The sequence below is a fragment of the Heptranchias perlo genome, chromosome 2, assembly GCF_035084215.1.
Source record: "Heptranchias perlo isolate sHepPer1 chromosome 2, sHepPer1.hap1, whole genome shotgun sequence".
NCBI lineage: Eukaryota > Metazoa > Chordata > Chondrichthyes > Hexanchiformes > Hexanchidae > Heptranchias > Heptranchias perlo.
In genome coordinates this window covers 170,191,095-170,215,076 of record NC_090326.1, presented here as the reverse complement: position 1 = coordinate 170,215,076, position 23,982 = coordinate 170,191,095, and the positions used below count along the sequence as shown (strand labels likewise).

Here is a 23,982-nt window from a genome sequence, read left to right as displayed (position 1 = left end):
TGTCCATTCCTGAATGTGACGTGTCCATTCCTGTAAGTGAGGTGTCCATTCCTGTAAGTGACGTGTCCATTCCTGTAAGTGAGGTCTCCATTCCTGTAAGTGACGTGTCCATTCCTGTCAGTGACGTGTCCATTCCTGTAAGTGAGGTCTCCATTCCTGTAAGTGACGTGTCCATTCCTGTATGTGACGTGTCCATTCCTGTAAGTGAGGTCTCCATTCCTGTAAGTGACGTGTCCATTCCTGTAAGTGAGGTCTCCATTCCTGTCAGTGACGTGTCCATTCCTGTAAGTGACGTGTCCATTCCTGTAAGTGAGGTCTCCATTCCTGTAAGTGACGTGTCCATTCCTGTAAGTGAGGTCTCCATTCCTGTCAGTGACGTGTCCATTCCTGTCAGTGACGTGTCCATTCCTGTCAGTGACGTGTCCATTCCTGTCAGTGAGGTCTCCATTCCTGTAAGTGAGGTCTCCATTCCTGTAAGTGACGTGTCCATTCCTGTATGTGACGTGTCCATTCCTGTAAGTGAGGTCTCCATTCCTGTCAGTGACGTGTCCATTCCTGTAAGTGACGTGTCCATTCCTGTAAGTGAGGTCTCCATTCCTGTCAGTGACGTGTCCATTCCTGTAAGTGACGTGTCCATTCCTGTAAGTGAGGTCTCCATTCCTGTAAGTGACGTGTCCATTCCTGTAAGTGAGGTCTCCATTCCTTTCAGTGACGTGTCCATTCCTGTCAGTGACGTGTCCATTCCTGTCAGTGACGTGTCCATTCCTGTCAGTGAGGTCTCCATTCCTGTCAGTGAGGTCTCCATTCCTGTCAATGACGTGTCCATTCCTGTCAGTGAGGTCTCCATTCCTGTAATTGACGTGTCCATTCCTGTAAGTGACGTGTCCATTCCTGTCAGTGACGTGTCCATTCCTGTAAGTGACGTGTCCATTCCTGTCAGTGACGTGGCCATTCCTGTCAGTGACGTGTCCATTCCTGTAAGTGACGTGTCCATTCCTGTAAGTGACGTGTCCATTCCTGTAAGTGACGTGTCCATTCCTGTAAGTGACGTGTCCATTCCTGTAAGTGAGGTCTCCATTCCTGTAAGTGACGTGTCCATTCCTGTAAGTGAGATCTACATTCCTGTAAGTGACGTGTCCATTCCTGTCAGTGACGTGTCCATTCCTGTAAGTGAGGTCTCCATTCCTGTCAGTGACGTGTCCATTCCTGTCAGTGACGTGTCCATTCCTGTCAGTGACGTGTCCATTCCTGTCAGTGACGTGTCCATTCCTGTAAGTGACTTGTCCATTCCTGTAAGTGAGGTCTCCATTCCTGTAAGTGACGTGTCCATTCCTGTAAGTGACGTGTCCATTCCTGTAAGTGAGGTGTCCATTCCTGTCAGTGACGTGTCCATTCCTGTCAGTGACGTGTCCATTCCTGTCAGTGACGTGTCCATTCCTGTCAGTGACGTGTCCATTCCTGTCAGTGACGTGTCCATTCCTGTCAGTGACGTGTCCATTCCTGTAAGTGACTTGTCCATTCCTGTAAGTGAGGTCTCCATTCCTGTAAGTGACGTGTCCATTCCTGTAAGTGAGGTCTCCATTCCTGTAAGTGACGTGTCCATTCCTGTAAGTGAGGTGTCCATTCCTGTCAGTGACGTGTCCATTCCTGTCAGTGACGTGTCCATTCCTGTCAGTGACGTGTCCATTCCTGTAAGTGAGGTCTCCATTCCTGTCAGTGACGTGTCCATTCCTGTCAGTGACGTGTCCATTCCTGTCAGTGACGTGTCCATTCCTGTCAGTGACGTGTCCATTCCTGTCAGTGAGGTCTCCATTCCTGTCAGTGACGTGTCCATTCCTGTCAGTGATTTGTCCATTCGTGTAAGTGACTTGTCCATTCCTGTAAGTGACGTGTCCATTCCTGTCAGTGACGTGTCCATTCCTGTCAGTTACGTGTCCATTCCTGTAAGTGAGGTCTCCATTCCTGTAAGTGAGGTCTCCATTCCTGTCAGTGACGTGTCCATTCCTGTAAGTGAGGTCTCCATTCCTGTAAGTGAGGTCTCCATTCCTGTAAGTGACCTGTCCATTCCTGTAAGTGACGTGTCCATTCCTGTCAGTGACGTGTCCATTCCTGTAAGTGAGGTCTCCATTCCTGTAAGTGACGTGTCCATTCCTGTCAGTGACGTGTCCATTCCTGTAAGTGAGGTCTCCATTCCTGTAAGTGACGTGTCCATTCCTGTAAGTGACGTGTCCATTCCTGTCAGTGACGTGTCCATTCCTTTAAGTGACGTGTCCATTCCTGTAAGTGACGTGTCCATTCCTGTAAGTGAGGTCTCCATTCCTGTCAGTGACGTGTCCATTCCTGTAAGTGACGTGTCCATTCCTGTAAGTGAGGTCTCCATTCCTGTAAGTGACGTGTCCATTCCTGTAAGTGAGGTCTCCATTCCTGTCAGTGACGTGTCCATTCCTGTCAGTGACGTGTCCATTCCTGTCAGTGACGTGTCCATTCCTGTCAGTGAGGTCTCCATTCCTGTAAGTGAGGTCTCCATTCCTGTAAGTGACGTGTCCATTCCTGTATGTGACGTGTCCATTCCTGTAAGTGAGGTCTCCATTCCTGTAAGTGACGTGTCCATTCCTGTAAGTGAGGTCTCCATTCCTGTCAGTGACGTGTCCATTCCTGTAAGTGACGTGTCCATTCCTGTAAGTGAGGTCTCCATTCCTGTAAGTGACGTGTCCATTCCTGTAAGTGAGGTCTCCATTCCTTTCAGTGACGTGTCCATTCCTGTCAGTGACGTGTCCATTCCTGTCAGTGACGTGTCCATTCCTGTCAGTGAGGTCTCCATTCCTGTCAGTGAGGTCTCCATTCCTGTCAATGACGTGTCCATTCCTGTCAGTGAGGTCTCCATTCCTGTAATTGACGTGTCCATTCCTGTAAGTGACGTGTCCATTCCTGTCAGTGACGTGTCCATTCCTGTCAGTGACGTGTCCATTCCTGTAAGTGACGTGTCCATTCCTGTAAGTGAGGTCTCCATTCCTGTAAGTGACGTGTCCATTCCTGTAAGTGACGTGTCCATTCCTGAATGTGACGTGTCCATTCCTGTAAGTGAGGTCTCCATTCCTGTAAGTGACGTGTCCATTCCTGTAAGTGAGGTCTCCATTCCTGTAAGTGACGTGTCCATTCCTGTCAGTGACGTGTCCATTCCTGTAAGTGAGGTCTCCATTCCTGTAAGTGACGTGTCCATTCCTGTAAGTGACGTGTCCATTCCTGTATGTGACGTGTCCATTCCTGTAAGTGAGGTCTCCATTCCTGTAAGTGACGTGTCCATTCCTGTAAGTGAGGTCTCCATTCCTGTCAGTGACGTGTCCATTCCTGTAAGTGACGTGTCCATTCCTGTAAGTGAGGTCTCCATTCCTGTAAGTGACGTGTCCATTCCTGTAAGTGAGGTCTCCATTCCTGTCAGTGACGTGTCCATTCCTGTCAGTGACGTGTCCATTCCTGTCAGTGACGTGTCCATTCCTGTCAGTGAGGTCTCCATTCCTGTAAGTGAGGTCTCCATTCCTGTAAGTGACGTGTCCATTCCTGTATGTGACGTGTCCATTCCTGTAAGTGAGGTCTCCATTCCTGTAAGTGACGTGTCCATTCCTGTCAGTGACGTGTCCATTCCTGTCAGTGACGTGTCCATTCCTGTAAGTGAGGTCTCCATTCCTGTAAGTGACGTGTCCATTCCTGTCAGTGACGTGTCCATTCCTGTCAGTGACGTGTCCATTCCTGTCAGTGACGTGTCCATTCCTGTCAGTGACGTGTCCATTCCTGTAAGTGACTTGTCCATTCCTGTAAGTGAGGTCTCCATTCCTGTAAGTGACGTGTCCATTCCTGTAAGTGACGTGTCCATTCCTGTAAGTGAGGTGTCCATTCCTGTCAGTGACGTGTCCATTCCTGTCAGTGACGTGTCCATTCCTGTCAGTGACGTGTCCATTCCTGTCAGTGACGTGTCCATTCCTGTCAGTGACGTGTCCATTCCTGTAAGTGACTTGTCCATTCCTGTAAGTGAGGTCTCCATTCCTGTAAGTGACGTGTCCATTCCTGTAAGTGAGGTCTCCATTCCTGTAAGTGACGTGTCCATTCCTGTAAGTGAGGTGTCCATTCCTGTCAGTGACGTGTCCATTCCTGTCAGTGACGTGTCCATTCCTGTAAGTGAGGTCTCCATTCCTGTCAGTGACGTGTCCATTCCTGTCAGTGACGTGTCCATTCCTGTCAGTGACGTGTCCATTCCTGTCAGTGACGTGTCCATTCCTGTCAGTGAGGTCTCCATTCCTGTCAGTGACGTGTCCATTCCTGTCAGTGATTTGTCCATTCGTGTAAGTGACTTGTCCATTCCTGTAAGTGACGTGTCCATTCCTGTCAGTGACGTGTCCATTCCTGTCAGTTACGTGTCCATTCCTGTAAGTGAGGTCTCCATTCCTGTAAGTGAGGTCTCCATTCCTGTCAGTGACGTGTCCATTCCTGTAAGTGAGGTCTCCATTCCTGTAAGTGAGGTCTCCATTCCTGTAAGTGACCTGTCCATTCCTGTAAGTGACGTGTCCATTCCTGTCAGTGACGTGTCCATTCCTGTAAGTGAGGTCTCCATTCCTGTAAGTGACGTGTCCATTCCTGTCAGTGATGTGTCCATTCCTGTAAGTGAGGTCTCCATTCCTGTAAGTGACGTGTCCATTCCTGTAAGTGACGTGTCCATTCCTGTCAGTGACGTGTCCATTCCTTTAAGTGACGTGTCCATTCCTGTAAGTGACGTGTCCATTCCTGTCAGTGACGTGTCCATTCCTGTAAGTGAGGTCTCCATTCCTGTAAGTGACGTGTCCATTCCTGTCAGTGAGGTCTCCATTCCTGTAAGTGACGTGTCCATTCCTGTCAGTTACGTGTCCATTCCTGTAAGTGACGTGTCCATTCCTGTCAGTGACGTGTCCATTCCTGTCAGTGACGTGTCCATTCCTGTAAGTGACGTGTCCATTCCTGTAAGTGACGTGTCCATTCCTGTAAGTGAGGTCTCCATTCCTGTCAGTGACGTGTCCATTCCTGTAAGTGAGGTCTCCATTCCTGTCAGTGACGTGTCCATTCCTGTCAGTGACGTTTCCATTCCTGTCAGTGACGTGTCCATTCCTGTCAGTGACGTGTCCATTCCTGTAAGTGAGGTCTCCATTCCTGTCAGTGACGTGTCCATTCCTGTCAGTGACGTGTCCATTCCTGTCAGTGCCGTGTCCATTCCTGTAAGTGACGTGTCCATTCCTGTAAGTGAGGTCTCCATTCCTGTAAGTGACGTGTCCATTCCTGTCAGTGACATGTCCATTCCTGTAAGTGAGGTCTCCATTCCTGTAAGTGACGTGTCCATTCCTGTAAGTGACTTGTCCATTCCTGTAAGTGACGTGTCCATTCCTGTAAGTGAGGTCTCCATTCCTGTAAGTGACGTGTCCATTCCTGTAAGTGAGGTCTCCATTCCTGTCAGTGACGTGTCCTTTCCTGTAAGTGACGTGTCCATTCCTGTCAGTTACGTGTCCATTCCTGTCAGTGAGGTCTCCATTCCTGTCAGTGACGTGTCCATTCCTGTCAGTGACGTGTCCATTCCTGTCAGTGACGTGTCCATTCCTGTCAGTGACGTGTCCATTCCTGTCAGTGACGTGTCCATTCCTGTCAGTGACGTGTCCATTCCTGTAAGTGACGTGTCCATTCCTGTAAGTGACTTGTCCATTCCTGTAAGTGACGTGTCCCTTCCTGTAAGTGAGGTCTCCATTCCTGTAAGTGACGTGTCCATTCCTGTAAGTGAGGTCTCCATTCCTGTAAGTGACGTGTCCATTCCTGTAAGTGACGTGTCCATTCCTGTCAGTTACGTGTCCATTCCTGTCAGTGAGGTCTCCATTCCTGTAAGTGACGTGTCCATTCCTGTCAGTGACGTGTCCATTCCTGTCAGTGACGTGTCCATTCCTGTCAGTGACGTGTCCATTCCTGTCAGTGACGTGTCCATTCCTGTCAGTGACGTGTCCATTCCTGTAACTGACGTGTCCATTCCTGTAAGTGACGTGTCCATTCCTGTCAGTGACGTGTCCATTCCTGTAAGTGACGTGTCCATTCCTGTAAGTGACGTGTCCATTCCTGTCAGTGACGTGTCCATTCCTGTAACTGACGTGTCCATTCCTGTCAGTGACGTGTCCATTCCTGTAAGTGACGTGTCCATTCCTGTAAGTGACGTGTCCATTCCTGTCAGTGACGTGTCCATTCCTGTAAGTGACGTGTCCATTCCTGTCAGTGACGTGTCCATTCCTGTAAGTGACATGTCCATTCCTGTAAGTGACATGTCCATTCCTGTAAGTGAGGTCTCCATTCCTGTAAGTGACTTGTCCATTCCTGTCAGTGACATGTCCATTCCTGTAAGTGACGTGTCCATTCCTGTAAGTGACGTGTCCATTCCTGTAAGTGACTTGTCCATTCCTGTAAGTGACGTGTCCATTCCTGTAAGTGACATGTCCATTCCTGTAAGTGACGTGTCCATTCCTGTCAGTGACGTGTCCATTCCTGTAAGTGAGGTCTCCATTCCTGTCAGTGACATGTCCATTCCTGTAAGTGAGGTCTCCATTCCTGTAAGTGAGGTCTCCATTCCTGTAAGTGACGTGTCCATTCCTGTAAGTGACTTGTCCATTCCTGTAAGTGACGTGTCCATTCCTGTAAGTGAGGTCTCCATTCCTGTAAGTGACGTGTCCATTCCTGTAAGTGAGGTCTCCATTCCTGTCAGTGACGTGTCCATTCCTGTAAGTGACGTGTCCATTCCTGTCAGTTACGTGTCCATTCCTGTCAGTGAGGTCTCCATTCCTGTCAGTGACGTGTCCATTCCTGTCAGTGACGTGTCCATTCCTGTCAGTGACGTGTCCATTCCTGTCAGTGACGTGTCCATTCCTGTCAGTGACGTGTCCATTCCTGTAACTGACGTGTCCATTCCTGTAAGTGACGTGTCCATTCCTGTCAGTGACGTGTCCATTCCTGTAAGTGACGTGTCCATTCCTGTAAGTGACGTGTCCCTTCCTGTAAGTGAGGTCTCCATTCCTGTAAGTGACGTGTCCATTCCTGTAAGTGAGGTCTCCATTCCTGTAAGTGACGTGTCCATTCCTGTAAGTGACGTGTCCATTCCTGTCAGTTACGTGTCCATTCCTGTCAGTGAGGTCTCCATTCCTGTCAGTGACGTGTCCATTCCTGTCAGTGACGTGTCCATTCCTGTCAGTGACGTGTCCATTCCTGTCAGTGACGTGTCCATTCCTGTAACTGACGTGTCCATTCCTGTAACTGACGTGTCCATTCCTGTAAGTGACGTGTCCATTCCTGTCAGTGACGTGTCCATTCCTGTAAGTGACGTGTCCATTCCTGTAAGTGACGTGTCCATTCCTGTCAGTGACGTGTCCATTCCTGTAACTGACGTGTCCATTCCTGTAACTGACGTGTCCATTCCTGTAAGTGACGTGTCCATTCCTGTCAGTGACGTGTCCATTCCTGTAAGTGACGTGTCCATTCCTGTAAGTGACGTGTCCATTCCTGTCAGTGACGTGTCCATTCCTGTCAGTGACGTGTCCATTCCTGTAAGTGACATGTCCATTCCTGTAAGTGACATGTCCATTCCTGTAAGTGACTTGTCCATTCCTGTCAGTGACATGTCCATTCCTGTAAGTGACGTGTCCATTCCTGTAAGTGACGTGTCCATTCCTGTAAGTGACGTGTCCATTCCTGTAAGTGACTTGTCCATTCCTGTAAGTGACGTGTCCATTCCTCTAAGTGACATGTCCATTCCTGTCAGTGACGTGTCCATTCCTGTCAGTGACGTGTCCATTCCTGTAAGTGACGTGTCCATTCCTGTCAGTGACGTGTCCATTCCCTTTTCCCTCAGCATCACTGGGCCTTTTTGGAATTGGCTCAGTCAATCACCAATTATGTTGAGGAGCAGCGAGCCTGGATGCTGATTGGCCGGACTTACCTGTTCATGCACAGATGTGGCCAATCCAGCGAGGCCCTACAAGAAGCTCAAAAGGCTTTTGTGAAAAGCCTGGAAATCTTGGATGAGAAACTGGAAGGTAGGAAATCTTTGTGTTTCTTGGATCTTCCCCTGTTGTTTTACAAGGATAGGAGTGTCGGGAATGTGGGACTTTGTGTGGTGTGGGGCTGTGGAATTGCAAATAAGTTCTAGACCGTGAAGGGGGAGCTGGTTCGCCAACAGTTGTGGAGGGATTGGGACGATAAAAGGGTGGGTTACAATCTTGGCAGCAAGGAGGGGAAGATAAATAAACAACAACCACCTGCATTTATATCCCGCCTTTAACGTAGTAAAACGTCCCAAGGTGCTTCACAGGAACGATTAGCAAAAAAATTTGACACCGAGCCACATAAGGAGATATTAGGACAGGTGACCAAAAGCTTGGTCAAAGAGACAGGTTTTCAGGAGCGTCTTAAAGGAGGAGAGAGAGGGGGAGAGGTTTAGGGAGGGAATTCCAGAGCTTAGGGCCCAGGCAGCTGAAGGCACGGCCGCCAATGGTGGAGCGATTAAAATCGGGGATGCGCAAGAGGCCAGAATTGGAGGAGCGCAGAGATCTCGGAGGGTTGTAGGGGCTGGAGGAGGTTACAGAGATAGGGAGGGGCGAGGGCCATGGACGGATTTGAAAACAAGGATGAGAATTTTAAAATCGAGGCGTTCCCGGACCGGGAGCCAGTGTAGGTCAGCGAGCACAGGGGGTGATGGGTGAACGGGACTTGGTGCGAGTTAGGATACGGGCAGCAGAGTTTTGGATGAGCTCAAGTTTATGGAGGGTGGAAGATCGGAGGCCGGCCAGGAGAGCATTGGAATAGTCCAGTCTGGAGGTCACAAAGGCACGGATGAGGGTTTCAGCAGCAGATGAGCTGAGGCGGGGCGGAGACGGGCGATGTTACAGAGGTGGAAGTGGGCGGTCTTGGTGATGGAGCAGATATGTGGTCAGAAGCTCATCTCAGGGTCAAGGTTGTGAATGGTCTGGTTCAGCCTCAGACAATGGCCAGGGAGAGGGATGGAGTTTGCGGCGGGGACCAAAGACAATGGCTTCGGTCTTCCTGATATTTAGTTAGGAGAAAATTTCTGCTTATCCAGTCCTGGATGTCTGTCAAGCAGTGTGACAAACGAGAGACGGTGGAGGAGGTGGTGGGGAGGTGGTGGGGAGGTGGAGCTGGGTGTCGTCAGCGTACATGTGGAATCTGACATTGTGTTTTCGGATGATGTCACCGAGGGGCAGCATGTAGATGAGGAATAGGAGGGGGCCAAGGATAGATCCCTCAAATCCCTCCATGGCCTCGCCCCTCCCTATCTCTGTAACCTCTTCCAGCCCTACAACCCTCCGAGATCTCTGCTCTCCTCCAAACCTTGCCTCGTGTCCATCCCCGACCATTGGCGGCCGTGCCTTCAGCTGCCTGGGCCCTAAGCTCTGGAATTCCCTCCCTAAACCTCTCCGCCTCTCTCTCCCCCTTTAAGACGCTCCTTAAAACCTGCCTCTTTGACCGAGCTTTTGGTCACCTGTCCTAATATCTCCCTACGTGGCTCGGTGTCAAATTTTGTCGGACTGCTTTCCTGTGGAGCGCCCTGGGGACATTTTTCCACATTAAAGGCGCTATATAAATGCAGGTAGTCGTCGTTAGGCATTTGGTGTGGTGCCAATTCCATCATTGCTGCTGACTTCCAACAGGATGCCCTGACAGAAAATCTGGTGAAACCCTTTTTTTTAATTGATGATTTTTCCGCAGGTACTAATGTTTATAAACTGTCAATGATGGAAGTAAAGGAGATGAGAGCAGGACTGTACCTGAACCTGGGAATTGTTTGGAATCTGATGAAGGACCATGTCCACAGCATGGAGTATATCCATCGAAGTATCTTCATTGCACAGTGAGTTCCAGCTGCCCTGTGGACATGCGGAGATTCTGGCCTTTTACAGTCGGTGGCCCCTCGGAGCTTTGCTCAGCTGTTGTTGTTATGAGGCGGGCAGGAGTTCGGGGAACGTATGAACGGGAGGAGGCAGCTTCGCGGGGCCTGAGCGCAGCGGTCAGTGATGCCTCGATGTCCTCGGGGCTTGAGGGAAAAAAAACCACGGGATCTTGTGTTTCCTCCTCCCCCCAGTAACCTCATTCTGTCCCCCATCCTCCTCCCCCCCAGTAACCTCATTCTGTCCCCCATCCTCCCCCCCAGTAACCTCATTCTGTCCCCCATCCTCCCCCCAGTAACCTCATTCTGTCCCCCATCCTCCCCCCAGTAACCTCATTCTGTCCCCCCATCCTCCTCCCCCCAGTAACCTCATTCTGTCCCCCCATCCTCCTCCCCCCAGTAACCTCATTCTATCCCCCCATCCTCCCCCCAGTAACCTCATTCTGTCCCCCATCCTCCCCCCAGTAACCTCATTCTGTCCCCCCATCCTCCTCCCCCCAGTAACCTCATTCTGTCCCCCATCCTCCTCCCCCCCAGTAACCTCATTCTGTCCCCCATCCTCCCCCCCAGTAACCTCATTCTGTCCCCCATCCTCCCCCCAGTAACCTCATTCTGTCCCCCCATCCTCCCCCCCAGTAACCTCATTCTGTCCCCCCATCCTCCCCCCCAGTAACCTCTCTCTGTCCCCCATCCTCCCCCCAGTAACCTCATTCTGTCCCCCCATCCTCCTCCCCCCCAGTAACCTCATTCTGTCCCCCATCCTCCCCCCAGTAACCTCATTCTGTCCCCCCATCCTCCTCCCCCCAGTAACCTCATTCTGTCCCCCCATCCTCCTCCCCCCAGTAACCTCATTCTGTCCCCCCATCCTCCCCCCCAGTAACCTCATTCTGTCCCCCCATCCTCCCCCCCAGTAACCTCATTCTGTCCCCCATCCTCCCCCCAGTAACCTCATTCTGTCCCCCCATCCTCTCCCCAATAACCTCATTCTGTCCCCCCATCCTCCTCCCCCCAGTAACCTCATTCTGTCCCCCCATCCTCCCCCCCAGTAACCTCATTCTGTCCCCCCATCCTCCTCCCCCCAGTAACCTCATTCTGTCCCCCCATCCTCCTCCCCCCAGTAACCTCATTCTATCCCCCCCATCCTCCCCCCCAGTAACCTCATTCTGTCCCCCCATCCTCCCCCCCAGTAACCTCATTCTGTCCCCCCATCCTCCTCCCCCCCAGTAACCTCATTCTGTCCCCCCATCCTCCTCCCCCCAGTAACCTCATTCTGTCCCCCCATCCTCCCCCCCAGTAACCTCATTCTGTCCCCCCATCCTCCCCCCCAGTAACCTCATTCTGTCCCCCATCCTCCCCCCAGTAACCTCATTCTGTCCCCCCATCCTCTCCCCAATAACCTCATTCTGTCCCCCCATCCTCCTCCCCCCAGTAACCTCATTCTGTCCCCCCATCCCCCCCCAGTAACCTCATTCTGTCCCCCCATCCTCTCCCCAATAACCTCATTCTGTCCCCCCATCCTCCTCCCCCCAGTAACCTCATTCTGTCCCCCCATCCTCCCCCCCAGTAACCTCATTCTGTCCCCCCATCCTCCCCCCCAGTAACCTCATTCTGTCCCCCCATCCTCCCCCCCAGTAACCTCATTCTGTCCCCCCATCCTCCTCCCCCCAGTAACCTCATTCTGTCCCCCCATCCTCCCCCCCAGTAACCTCATTCTGTCCCCATCCTCCCCCCAGTAACCTCATTCTGTCCCCCCATCCTCCCCCCAGTAACCTCATTCTGTCCCCCCATCCTCCTCCCCCCAGTAACCTCATTCTGTCCCCCCATCCTCCCCCCCAGTAACCTCATTCTGTCCCCCCATCCTCCTCCCCCCAGTAACCTCATTCTGTCCCCCCATCCTCCCCCCCAGTAACCTCATTCTGTCCCCCATCCTCCCCCCAGTAACCTCATTCTATCCCCCCCATCCTCCCCCCCAGTAACCTCATTCTGTCCCCCCATCCTCCCCCCAGTAACCTCATTCTGTCCCCCCATCCTCCTCCCCCCAGTAACCTCATTCTGTCCCCCATCCTCCCCCCAGTAACCTCATTCTGTCCCCCCATCCTCCCCCCCAGTAACCTCATTCTGTCCCCCCATCCTCCTCCCCCCAGTAACCTCATTCTGTCCCCCATCCTCCCCCTCCCCCCAGTAACCTCATTCTGTCCCCCCATCCCCCCCAGTAACCTCATTCTGTCCCCCTCCCCCCAGTAACCTCATTCTATCCCCCCCATCCTCCTCCTCCCCCCAGTAACCTCATTCTGTCCCCCCATCCTCCCCCCCAGTAACCTCATTCTGTCCCCCACCCCCCCCCCAATAACCTCATTCTGTCCCCCCATCCTCCCCCCTCCCCCCAATAACCTCATTCTGTCCCCCATCCTCCTCCCCCCAGTAACCTCATTCTGTCCCCCATCCCCCCCCCAGTAACCTCATTCTGTCCCCCATCCCCCCCCCAGTAACCTCATTCTGTCCCCCATCCCCCCCCAGTAACCTCATTCTGTCCCCCCATCCTCCTCCCCCCAGTAACCTCATTCTGTCCCCCCATCCTCCCCCCCAGTAACCTCATTCTGTCCCCCCATCCTCCTCCCCCCAGTAACCTCATTCTGTCCCCCCATCCTCCCCCCCAGTAACCTCATTCTGTCCCCCATCCCCCCCCAGTAACCTCATTCTGTCCCCCATCCCCCCCCAGTAACCTCATTCTGTCCCCCCATCCTCCCCCCCAGTAACCTCATTCTGTCCCCCCATCCTCCCCCCAGTAACCTCATTCTGTCCCCCCATCCCCCCCAGTAACCTCATTCTGTCCCCCCATCCTCCCCCCAGTAACCTCATTCTGTCCCCCCATCCTCCCCCCAATAACCTCATTCTGTCCCCCCATCCTCTCCCCAGTAACCTCATTCTGTCCCCCCATCCTCTCCCCAGTAACCTCATTCTGTCCCCCATCCCCCCCCAGTAACCTCATTCTGTCCCCCCATCCTCCCCCCAATAACCTCATTCTGTCCCCCATCCCCCCCCCAGTAACCTCATTCTGTCCCCATCCTCCCCCTCCCCCCAGTAACCTCATTCTATCCCCCCCATCCTCCCCCCAGTAACCTCATTCTGTCCCCCCATCCTCCCCCCCAGTAACCTCATTCTGTCCCCCATCCTCCCCCCAGTAACCTCATTCTGTCCCCCCATCCTCCCCCCCAGTAACCTCATTCTGTCCCCCCCATCCTCCCCCCCAGTAACCTCATTCTGTCCCCCCATCCTCCTCCCCCCAGTAACCTCATTCTGTCCCCCATCCTCCCCCCAGTAACCTCATTCTGTCCCCCCATCCTCCCCCCAGTAACCTCATTCTGTCCCCCCATCCTCCCCCCCAGTAACCTCATTCTGTCCCCCCATCCTCCTCCCCCCAGTAACCTCATTCTGTCCCCCATCCTCCCCCTCCCCCCAGTAACCTCATTCTGTCCCCCCATCCCCCCCAGTAACCTCATTCTGTCCCCCTCCCCCCAGTAACCTCATTCTGTCCCCCCATCCTCCTCCTCCCCCCAGTAACCTCATTCTGTCCCCCCATCCTCCCCCCCAGTAACCTCATTCTGTCCCCCCATCCTCCCCCTCCCCCCCAATAACCTCATTCTGTCCCCCATCCTCCTCCCCCAGTAACCTCATTCTGTCCCCCATCCCCCCCCAGTAACCTCATTCTGTCCCCCATCCCCCCCCCAGTAACCTCATTCTGTCCCCCCATCCCCCCCCAGTAACCTCATTCTGTCCCCCCATCCTCCTCCCCCCAGTAACCTCATTCTGTCCCCCCATCCTCCCCCCAGTAACCTCATTCTATCCCCCCCATCCTCCTCCCCCCAGTAACCTCATTCTGTCCCCCCATCCTCCCCCCAGTAACCTCATTCTGTCCCCCCATCCTCCCCCCAGTAACCTCATTCTGTCCCCCCATCCTCCCCCCCAGTAACCTCATTCTGTCCCCCCATCCCCCCCAGTAACCTCATTCTGTCCCCCCATCCTCCCCCCAGTAACCTCATTCTGTCCCCCCATCCTCCCCCCCAGTAACCTCATTCTGTCCCCCCATCCTCCCCCCCAGTAACCTCATTCTGTCCCCCCATCCCCCCCAGTAACCTCATTCTGTCCCCCCATCCTCCTCCCCCCAGTAACCTCATTCTGTCCCCCCATCCTCCCCCCCAGTAACCTCATTCTGTCCCCCCATCCTCCCCCCAATAACCTCATTCTGTCCCCCCATCCTCTCCCCAGTAACCTCATTCTGTCCCCCCATCCCCCCCCAGTAACCTCATTCTGTCCCCCCATCCTCCCCCCAATAACCTCATTCTGTCCCCCATCCCCCCCCCAGTAACCTCATTCTGTCCCCATCCTCCCCCTCCCCCCAGTAACCTCATTCTATCCCCCCCATCCTCCCCCCCAGTAACCTCATTCTGTCCCCATCCTCCCCCTCCCCCCAGTAACCTCATTCTGTCCCCATCCTCCCCCTCCCCCCAGTAACCTCATTCTGTCCCCCATCCCCCCCCAGTAACCTCATTCTATCCCCCCCATCCTCCCCCCCCAGTAACCTCACTCTGTCCCCCCATCCTCCCCCCCAGTAACCTCACTCTGTCCCCCCATCCTCCCCCCAGTAACCTCATTCTGTCCCCCATCCCCCCCCAGTAACCTCATTCTGTCCCCCATCCCCCCCAGTAACCTCATTCTGTCCCCCATCCCCCCCCAATAACCTCATTCTGTCCCCCATCCCCCCCAATAACCTCATTCTGTCCCCCCATCCTCCCCCCAGTAACCTCATTCTGTCCCCCATCCCCCCCCCGTAACCTCATTCTGTCCCCCCATCCTCCCCCCAGTAACCTCATTCTGTCCCCCCATCCCCCCCCCGTAACCTCATTCTGTCCCCCATCCCCCCCCCAGTAACCTCATTCTGTCCCCCCATCCCCCCCCCGTAACCTCATTCTGTCCCCCCATCCCCCCCCCAGTAACCTCATTCTGTCCCCCATCCCCCCCCCAGTAACCTCATTCTGTCCCCCATCCCCCCCCCCGTAACCTCATTCTATCCCCCCCATCCTCCCCCCAATAACCTCATTCTGTCCCCCCATCCCCCCCCCAGTAACCTCATTCTGTCCCCCATCCCCCCCCAGTAACCTCATTCTGTCCCCCATCCCCCCCCAGTAACCTCATTCTGTCCCCCCATCCCCCCCCCCGTAACCTCATTCTGTCCCCCCATCCCCCCCCCCGTAACCTCATTCTGTCCCCCCATCCCCCCCCCCGTAACCTCATTCTGTCCCCCATCCCCCCCCCCGTAACCTCATTCTGTCCCCCCACCCCATCCTCCCCCCCCCCCAACTCCAGTTTTAAAATCTACGGGGCAGAAATTGGTTTCCGATGCGCCCATTGTTCGGGGCCTAAAACAGGGGCAAAGCTGAGCAATTTAGCGGTGGGACGGCCTGTGCCTGATCTGAGCGGGTTTTGTCCCCAGTGCTAAACTCACAGGGGCCTTTTGTTAGGTTTCCCAGCCACGGCAGCGGGACGCCCAAACACTGGTTTAATGTGGAGTCTGGGGGATGCCCTCCGGTTCATCCCAGCTCATCCTGGCTCATTCCAGCTCATCCCGGCTCATCCCAGCTCATTCCAGCTCATCCCTGCTCTTCCTGGCTCATCCCAGCTTGTTCCAGCTCATTCCAGCTCATCCCGGCTCATCCCGGCTCATTCCAGCTCATCCTGGATCATCCCAGCTCATTCCAGCTCATCCCAGCTCATCCTGGCTCATCCCGGCTCATCCTGGCTCATCCCAGCTGATTCCAGCTCACCCCGGCTCATCCCAGCTCATCCCAGCTCATCCCAGCTCATTCCAGCTCATCCCGGTTCATCCCAGCTCATCCCGGCTCGTCCCAGCTCATTCCAGCTCAGCCTGGTTCATCCCAGCTCATTCCAGCTCATCCCGGCTCATCCCAGCTCATCCCGGCCTATCCCATCTCATCCCGGCCTATCCCGGCTCATCCCGGCCTATTCCGGCTCATCCCAGCTCATCCTGGCTCCATTGATTTACCTTTTGGTTGGCAGCTCGCAGCTTTCTGCTTGCTGCTCGCCTGGTTGTCTTAAAGGAGGAGTGAGAGGTGGAGAGGGTCATGGAGGGAATTCCAGAGCTTCGGGCCGAGGGCACGGCCGCCAATGGTGGAGCGATTAAAATCGGGGACGCGCAAGAGGCCAGAATTGGAGGAGCGCAGAGATCTCGGAGGGTTGTCGGGGCTGGAGGAGGTTACAGAGATAGGGAGGGGGCGAGGGCCATGGAGGGATTTGAAAACAAGGATGAGAATTTTAAAATCAAGGCGTTCCTGGACCAGGAGCCAATGTAGATCAGTGAGCACAGGGGGTGATGGGGGAACCCATTTAATTTGAAAGAAGTTGGAGGTCATCGGAATCATTGGGCTGAGAGACGAGCGAGATGGGTCTTTGTTTTTTGTGCTTTTCCCTCAGGCAGAACAATCTGTTTTCAGACTTGCATCGAGCAAACTACATCTTAGGATCCATCTACCAGGAGGACGGTCAGCACTCACAGGCCCTGCAGAGGTTGGAGGTCGCGCGGCAGAGCGCGCGGAAGGCCAAGATGGCGTCCGGGGAGAGCGAGAGTTGTGCCAGCATGGGGGAGGTGGGTACCAGAGTGACTCCTCTCACAGTCTGTGTATCTGCTCGGATTCCTGCCCCACACTGGGAAAAATGAGGGGGCGGACATATGAGGAGAGGTTGAGTAGATTGGGACTCTACTCATTGGAGTTCAGAAGAATGAGAGGCGATCTTATTGAAACATATAAGATTGTGAAGGGGCTTGATCGGGTGGATGCGGTAAGGATGTTCCCAAGGATGGGTGAAACTAGAACTAGGGGGCATAATCTTAGAATAAGGGGCTGCTCTTTCAAAACTGAGATGAGGAGAAACTTCTTCACTCAGAGGGTGGTAGGTCTGTGGAATTTGCTGCCCCAGGAAGCTGTGGAAGCGACATCATTAAATAAATTTAAAACAGAAATAGACAGTTTCCTAGAAGTAAAGGGAATTAGGGGTTACGGGGAGCGGGCAGGAAATTGGACATGAATTTAGATTTGAGGTTAGGATCAGATCAGCCATGATCTTATTGAATGGCGGAGCAGGCTCGAGGGGCCGATTGGCCTACTCCTGCTCCTATTTCTTATGTTCTTATACCATAAATAGCACCTCCCAAACCTGCGACCTCTACCACCTAGAAGGACAAGGGCAGCAGGCACATGGGAACAACACCACCTGCACGTTCCCCTCCAAGTCACACACCACCCCGACTTGGAAATATATCGCCGTTCCTTCATCGTCGCTGGGTCAAAATCCTGGAACTCCCTTCCTAACAGCACTGTGGGAGAACCGTCACCACACGGACTGCAGCGGTTCAAGAAGGCGGCTCACCACCACCTTCTCAAGGGCAATTAGGGATGGGCAATAAATGCCGGCCTCGCCAGCGACGCCCACATCCCATGAATGAATATAAAAAAAGTCAGGAGTAAGGAGGGAAATTGGGGGAATGTTTTTGGGAGAAAGGTAATCGAGCTGTGGAATAAATTACCAGGGACCCCGACTGAAGACTGGAGACAATTCGCTGCAGGAAGCCACTGAATCAGCTCCTCACCTCTCTCGGGTTACCATTCCGAATCTGCAGCTCTGTTTCATAATGACCCTCCGACAGTGCAGCGCTCCCTCAGTACTGACCCTCCGACAGCGCAGCGCTCCCTCAGTACTGACCCTCCGACAGCGCGGCGCTCCCTCAGTACTGACCCTCCGACAGTGCAGCGCTCCCTCAGTACTGACCCTCCGATAGTGCGGCGCTCCCTCAGTACTGACCCTCCGACAGCGCAGCACTCCCTCAGTACTGACCCTCCGACAGCGCAGCGCTCCCTCAGTACTGACCCTCCGACAGTGCAGCACTCCCTCAGTACTGACCCTCCGACAGCGCAGCGCTCCCTCAGTACTGCACTGGGAATGTCAGCCTGGCTTTTGTCCTCAAGCCTCTGGAGTGGAAAGGTTAAGGAATTTTGACTTGTTCACTTGGGAAAAGAGGTGTCCTTGAGGTGCAGTGATGGTAATTTTCGCGACACGGTTGAAGCCTGTATGTTGTGGATGATGCTGATGGTCACGAGCATCTTCCCAGTCCTGTCCCGAAGAGTTAGTCAGGGGCACAGGCAAAGACCAAGGGGTCAGCTCTCTCTCCTGGGATGTGGAACCAGTCCCTGAGACCAAGAGAAGAGTGGAAGGTGTCGGATTCTCTTCACTTTAAGTTGTACGTCAAGGACGTAGACCGAGTGCAGAGGAGATTTACTCGATGGTTCCAGGGATGAGGGACCTCAGTTATGTGGGGAGACTGGAGAAGCTGGGATTGTTCTCCTTAGAACAGAGAAGGTTAAGGGGAGATTTGATCGACGTGTTCAAAATCATGAAGGGTTTTGATAGAGTAAATAAGGAGAAACTGTTTCCAGTGGGAGAAGGGTCGGTAACCAGAGGACACAGATTTAAGGTGATCGGCAAAAGAGCCAGAGGGGAGATGAGGAGAAATACTTTTACGCAGCGAGTTGTAATAATCTGGAATTCACTGCCTGAAAGGGCGGTGGAAGCAGATTCAATAATAACTTTCAAAAGGGAATTGGATAAATACTTGAAGGGGAAAAATTTTCAGACTATGGAGAATGAGCAGGGGGAGTGGGACTAATTGGATAGCACTGTCAAAGAGCCAGCACAGGCATGACAGGCTGAATGGCCTCCTGTTGTGTTCTATGATTCTGTAAATAAAGACCTCCTTCCTGTCTGTAGATTCACCTGAAACTCGGAGATTTTTCGTCTGCGATGCGACAGTTGAAGAATGCCTTCTCATTGGCTTCTCGCACCCACTGTGATCGGGACAAGGTGAAGGAGCATCTCCAAAAGGGTGAGGGACATCTTCGAACTTCCCCCTTCACGGGGACCTTTTCACAATCGAGGGGTCTGGGTCTCAGATCAAGACTCCTCGAGCAGGACAAGGGCAGGAGAGAGGAGAGAGTTAACAGAGAAAGACTGTCCCCTCTGGTCTGGGGGAGTCAGAGGGACATTGATTTAAAATCATCAGAACAGAGTGGGGAGAGGAGTTAGGAGACATTTATTTACACAGAAGGTTACTTTGCTGCAGGGAGTAGTTGCGTCAAAGACCATCGCATCTTTTAAGGGAAATTGGGTAAATATTTGAAGTGAAGAATCACAGGAATTGCAAGACGAAAAGACCACCTTCCGCCAGTTACTGTCGACCGCCCGGTGAGTCCCACAATACAACGATAATGGAGTTGTTGACGAATTATAGCAATCAATCCATCAGTTAGTCGATAAGAGGGCGATGGGGAGAGAGTGGGGCAGTGGGATTAGTTTGGGATTGATACAGAGCTATGGGGAGAGAGTGGGGCAGTGGGAATAGTTTGGGATTGATACAGGGCAATGGGGAGAGAGTGGGGCAGTGGGATTAGTTTGGGATTGATACAGGGCAATGGGGAGAGAGCGGGGCAGTGGGATTAGTTTGGGATTGATACAGGGCGATGGGGAGAGAGCGGGGCAGTGGGAATAGTTTGGGATTGATACAGGGCAATGGGGAGAGAGTGGGGCAGTGGGATTAGTTTGGGATTGATACAGGGCGATGGGGAGAGAGCGGGGCAGTGGGATTAGTTTGGGGATTGATACAGGGCTATGGGGAGAGAGTGGGACAGTGGGATTAGTTTGGGATTGATACAGGGCAATGGGGAGAGAGTGGGGCAGTGGGATTAGTTTGGGATTGATACAGGGCAATGGGGAGAGAGTGGGGCAGTGGGATTAGTTTGGGATTGATACAGGGCGATGGGGAGAGAGCGGGGCAGTGGGAATAGTTTGGGATTGATACAGGGCAATGGGGAGAGAGTGGGGCAGTGGGATTAGTTTGGGATTGATACAGGGCAATGGGGAGAGAGTGGGGCAGTGGGATTAGTTTGGGATTGATACAGGGCAATGGGGAGAAAGCGGGGCAGTGGGATTAGTTTGGGATTGCTCTAGAAAAGAGTGAGCACAGACACAACAGCAAGAACAACTTGCATTTATAACGTAGTAAAATGTCCCAAGGTGCTACACAGGAGCCATTTTCAAACAAAATTTGACACCGAGCCACATAAGGAGATATTAGGACAGGTGACCAAAAGCTTGGTCAAAGAGGCAGGTTTTGAGGAGCGTCTTAAAGGAGGAGAGAGAGGGGGAGAGGAGGAGAGGGAGTCGGAGAGGAGGAGAGAGAGGCGGAGAGGGGGAGAGAGAGGGGGAGAGGAGGAGAGGGAGGCGGAGAGGGGGAGAGGGAGGGGGAGAGGCGGAGAGGGAGGCACAGCCGCCAATGGTGGAGCGATTAAAATCGGGGATGTGCAAGACGGAAGAATTGGAGGAGCGCAGAGATCTCGGAGGGTTGTAGGGGCTGGAGGAGGTTACAGAGATAGGGAGGGGGCGAGGGCCATGGAGGGATTTGAACACAAGGGTGAGAATTTTAAAATCGAGGCGTTCCCGGACCGGGAGCCAATGTAGGTCAGCGAGCACAGGGGGTGATGGGTGAACGGGACTTGGTGCGAGTTAGGATACGGGCAGCAGAGTTTTGGATGAGTTCAAGTTTACGGAGGGTGGAAGATGGGAGGCTGGCCAGGAGAGCGTTGCAATAGTCCAGTCTGGGGGTAAAGGCGTGGACGAGGGTTGAGGCAGCAGATGTTACAGAGGTGGATGTCGGCAGTCGATGGAGTGGATATGTGGTTGGAAGCTCAGCTCAGGGTCAGGTCGTGGGGAGAACCATCTCTGTCCATGTTTCTGTAAAGCTCAGGGTTGTAACACTCTCTCTGTTACACTCCACCCTCAGTCTGAGGCTTCCCTGTTATCCCAGGCCCTCACCACTCTCTCTCATCCTCACCCACACCAAATGTAATGGAGGGGACCTGCCCGGGTGGTTCTGTTACAGGCCCAGCAGTCAGGAGGTCCTGAGATCAAGCCTCATCATGGCAAGTTCTCAAATTATAATCAATATATCTGATAAATTATGGGCTGGCACCATCGGAGAATCTCACAGCACAGGAGGAGGCCATTCGGCCCATCGTGCCTGTGCCGGCTCTTTGGAAGAGCTGTCCAATTAGTCCCACTCCCCCCTGCTCTTTCCCCACAATAACCCTGTAAATTTTCTACTTCTCAAGTATTTCTCCAATTCCCTTTTGAAAGTTATTCTTGAATCTGCCTCCACCGCCCTTTCAGGCAGTGAATTCCAGATCAGAACAATAAAGTAACCATGAAGCTGTCGGATTGTTGTAAAAAAACCCAACCTTTCGGGAAAGAAACCTGCCGTCCTCACCCGGTCTGGTCTACACGGGACTCCAGTCCCACACCAATGTGGTTGACTCAGTGGCTCAGGGCAACGAAGGAATTCAAGGGTTAAGTTACGAGGAGAGATTACACAAATTGGGGTTGTATTCTCTGGAGTTTCAAAGGTTAAGGGGTGATCTGATCGAAGTTTATAAGATATTAAGGGGAACGGATAGGGTGGATAGAGAGAAACTATTTCCGCTGGTTGGGGATTCTAGGAGTCGGGGGCACAGTCTAAAAATTAGAGCCAGACCTTTCAGGAGTGAGATTAGAAAACATTTCTACACACAAAGGGTGGTAGAAGTTTGGAACTCTCTTCCGCAAACGGCAATTGATACTAGCTCAATTGCTAAATTTAAATCTGAGATAGATAGCTTTTTGGCAACCAAAGGTATTAAGGGATATGGACCAAAGGCAGGTATATGGAGTTAGATCACAGATCAGCCATGATCTTATCAAATGGCGGGGCAGGCACGAGGGGCTGAATGGCCTCCTCCTGTTCCTATGTTCCGAATTGGAATAGATCCGGCCAGTGACGCCATTCCTGATAGTCAATATTTACAGTTGTGTTTAATTCAGTGGAACCCGTGCCCTGTTAGGTTTTGAAGGCCCTGTTTACAACACTGACTGTTTAATTATAGCTGTGAAGGGCGTTGAGTTGGAGGAAGCTCTGTCGAAGGTGCCTCTCGATCACCGCCGCAAACGGATGCGGATCTACGAGAAGCTCGGTGACCTCTGCTGTAAAGTGAAGTGTTACCAGAAGGGCCTGGAGTGTTATCAGAATCAGGTAATGTACAAAGATCATCGGCACAACATTCTCAGGGCTTCTCCCCATCGACCCGAGGCAGAAACCCTCCATAAACTGTAGAATCGGGTATCCTGCCGATCTTCATCCGTCGGGAGAAGACCCGAGGAATTTCCCAGTTCATTCCTGTCTGGTGTAAACTCGCGACTTCCCTGTTACAATAACTCCACTTATAACACCCCCTGTTACAATAACTCTCCTTATAACACCCCCTGTTACAATAACTCCCCTTATAACACCCCCTGTTACAATAACTCTCCTTATAACACTCCCTGTTACAACGAACCCTCCTTCGAACACCCCCTGTTACAATAACTCTCCTTATAACACCCCCTGTTACAACGAACCCTCCTTATAACACCCCCTGTTACAATAACTCTCCTTATAACACCCCCTGTTACAATAACTCTCCTTATAACACTCCCTGTTACAACGAACCCTCCTTATAACACCCCCTGTTACAATAACTCTCCTTATAACACCCCCTGTTACAACGAACCCTCCTTATAACACCCCCTGTTACAACGAACCCTCCTTATAACACCCCCTGTTACAATAACTCTCCTTATAACACTCCCTGTTACAACGAACCCTCCTTATAACACCCCCTGTTACAATAACTCTCCTTATAACACTCCCTGTTACAACGAACCATCCTTATAACACCCCCTGTTACAATAACTCTCCTTATAACACCCCCTGTTACAACGAACCCTCCTTATAACACCCCCTGTTACAATAACTCTCCTTATAACACCCCCGGTTACAACTAACCCTCCTTATAACACCCCCTGTTACAATAACTCTCCTTATAACACCCCCTGTTACAACTAACCCTCCTTATACCACCCCCTGTTACAATAACTCTCCTTATAACACCCCCTGTTACAACGAACCCTCCTTATAACACCCCCTGTTACAATAACTCTCCTTATAACACCCCCTGTTACAATAACTCCCCTTATAACACCCCCTGTTACAATAACTCCCCTTATAACACCCGCTGTTACAACGAACCCTCCTTATAACACCCCCTGTTACAATAACTCCCCTTATAACACCCCCTGTTACAACGAACCCTCCTTATAACACCCCCTGTTACAATAACTCCCCTTATAACACCCCCTGTTACAATAACTCCCCTTATAACACCCCCTGTTACAACTAACCCTCCTTATAACACCCCCTGTTACAATAACTCTCCTTATAAAACCCCCTGTTACAATAACTCCCCTTATAACACCCCCTGTTAAAATAACCCTCCTTATAACACTCCCTGTTACAATAACTCCCCTTATAACACCCCCTGTTACAATAACTCCCCTTATAACACCCCCTGTTACAACTAACCCTCCTTATAACACCCCCTGTTACAATAACTCCCCTTATAACACCCCCTGTTACAATAACTCCCCTTATAACACCCCCTGTTACAATAACTCCCCTTATAACACCCCCTGTTACAACGAACCCTCCTTATAACACCCCCTGTTACAATAACTCCCCTTATAACACCCCCTGTTACAATAACTCCCCTTATAACACCCCCTGTTACAATAACTCTCCTTATAACACCCCCTGTTACAACGAACCCTCCTTATAACACCCCCTGTTACAATAACTCTCCTTATAACACCCCCTGTTACAATAACTCCCCTTATAACACCCCCTGTTACAATAACTCTCCTTATAACACCCCCTGTTACAATAACCCTCCTTATAACACCCCCTGTTACAATAACTCTCCTTATAACACCCCCTGTTACAACGAACCCTCCTTATAACACCCCCTGTTACAACGAACCCTCCTTATAACACCCCCTGTTAC

General features: G+C 52.3%; 1 protein-coding gene across 3 annotated transcripts in view; it reads left to right on the top strand.

The window, feature by feature from the left end:
- Positions 1 to 23,982, top strand: part of LOC137300009 (tonsoku-like protein) — a 343,926-nt gene that overhangs the window by 212,729 nt on the left and 107,215 nt on the right. For 2 of the 3 annotated variants that reach the window (XM_067969102.1, XM_067969095.1), the window contains exons 4-8: positions 7,898 to 8,081; positions 9,772 to 9,913; positions 16,439 to 16,610; positions 18,788 to 18,902; positions 21,991 to 22,136. In XM_067969102.1, coding sequence (XP_067825203.1) covers positions 7,898 to 8,081; positions 9,772 to 9,913; positions 16,439 to 16,610; positions 18,788 to 18,902; positions 21,991 to 22,136 — 759 coding nt within the window. Of the gene's footprint in view, positions 1 to 7,897; positions 8,082 to 9,771; positions 9,914 to 16,438; positions 16,611 to 18,787; positions 18,903 to 21,990; positions 22,137 to 23,982 lie in introns of those variants that run through there. The other variant, XM_067969111.1, reaches the window with a different exon arrangement.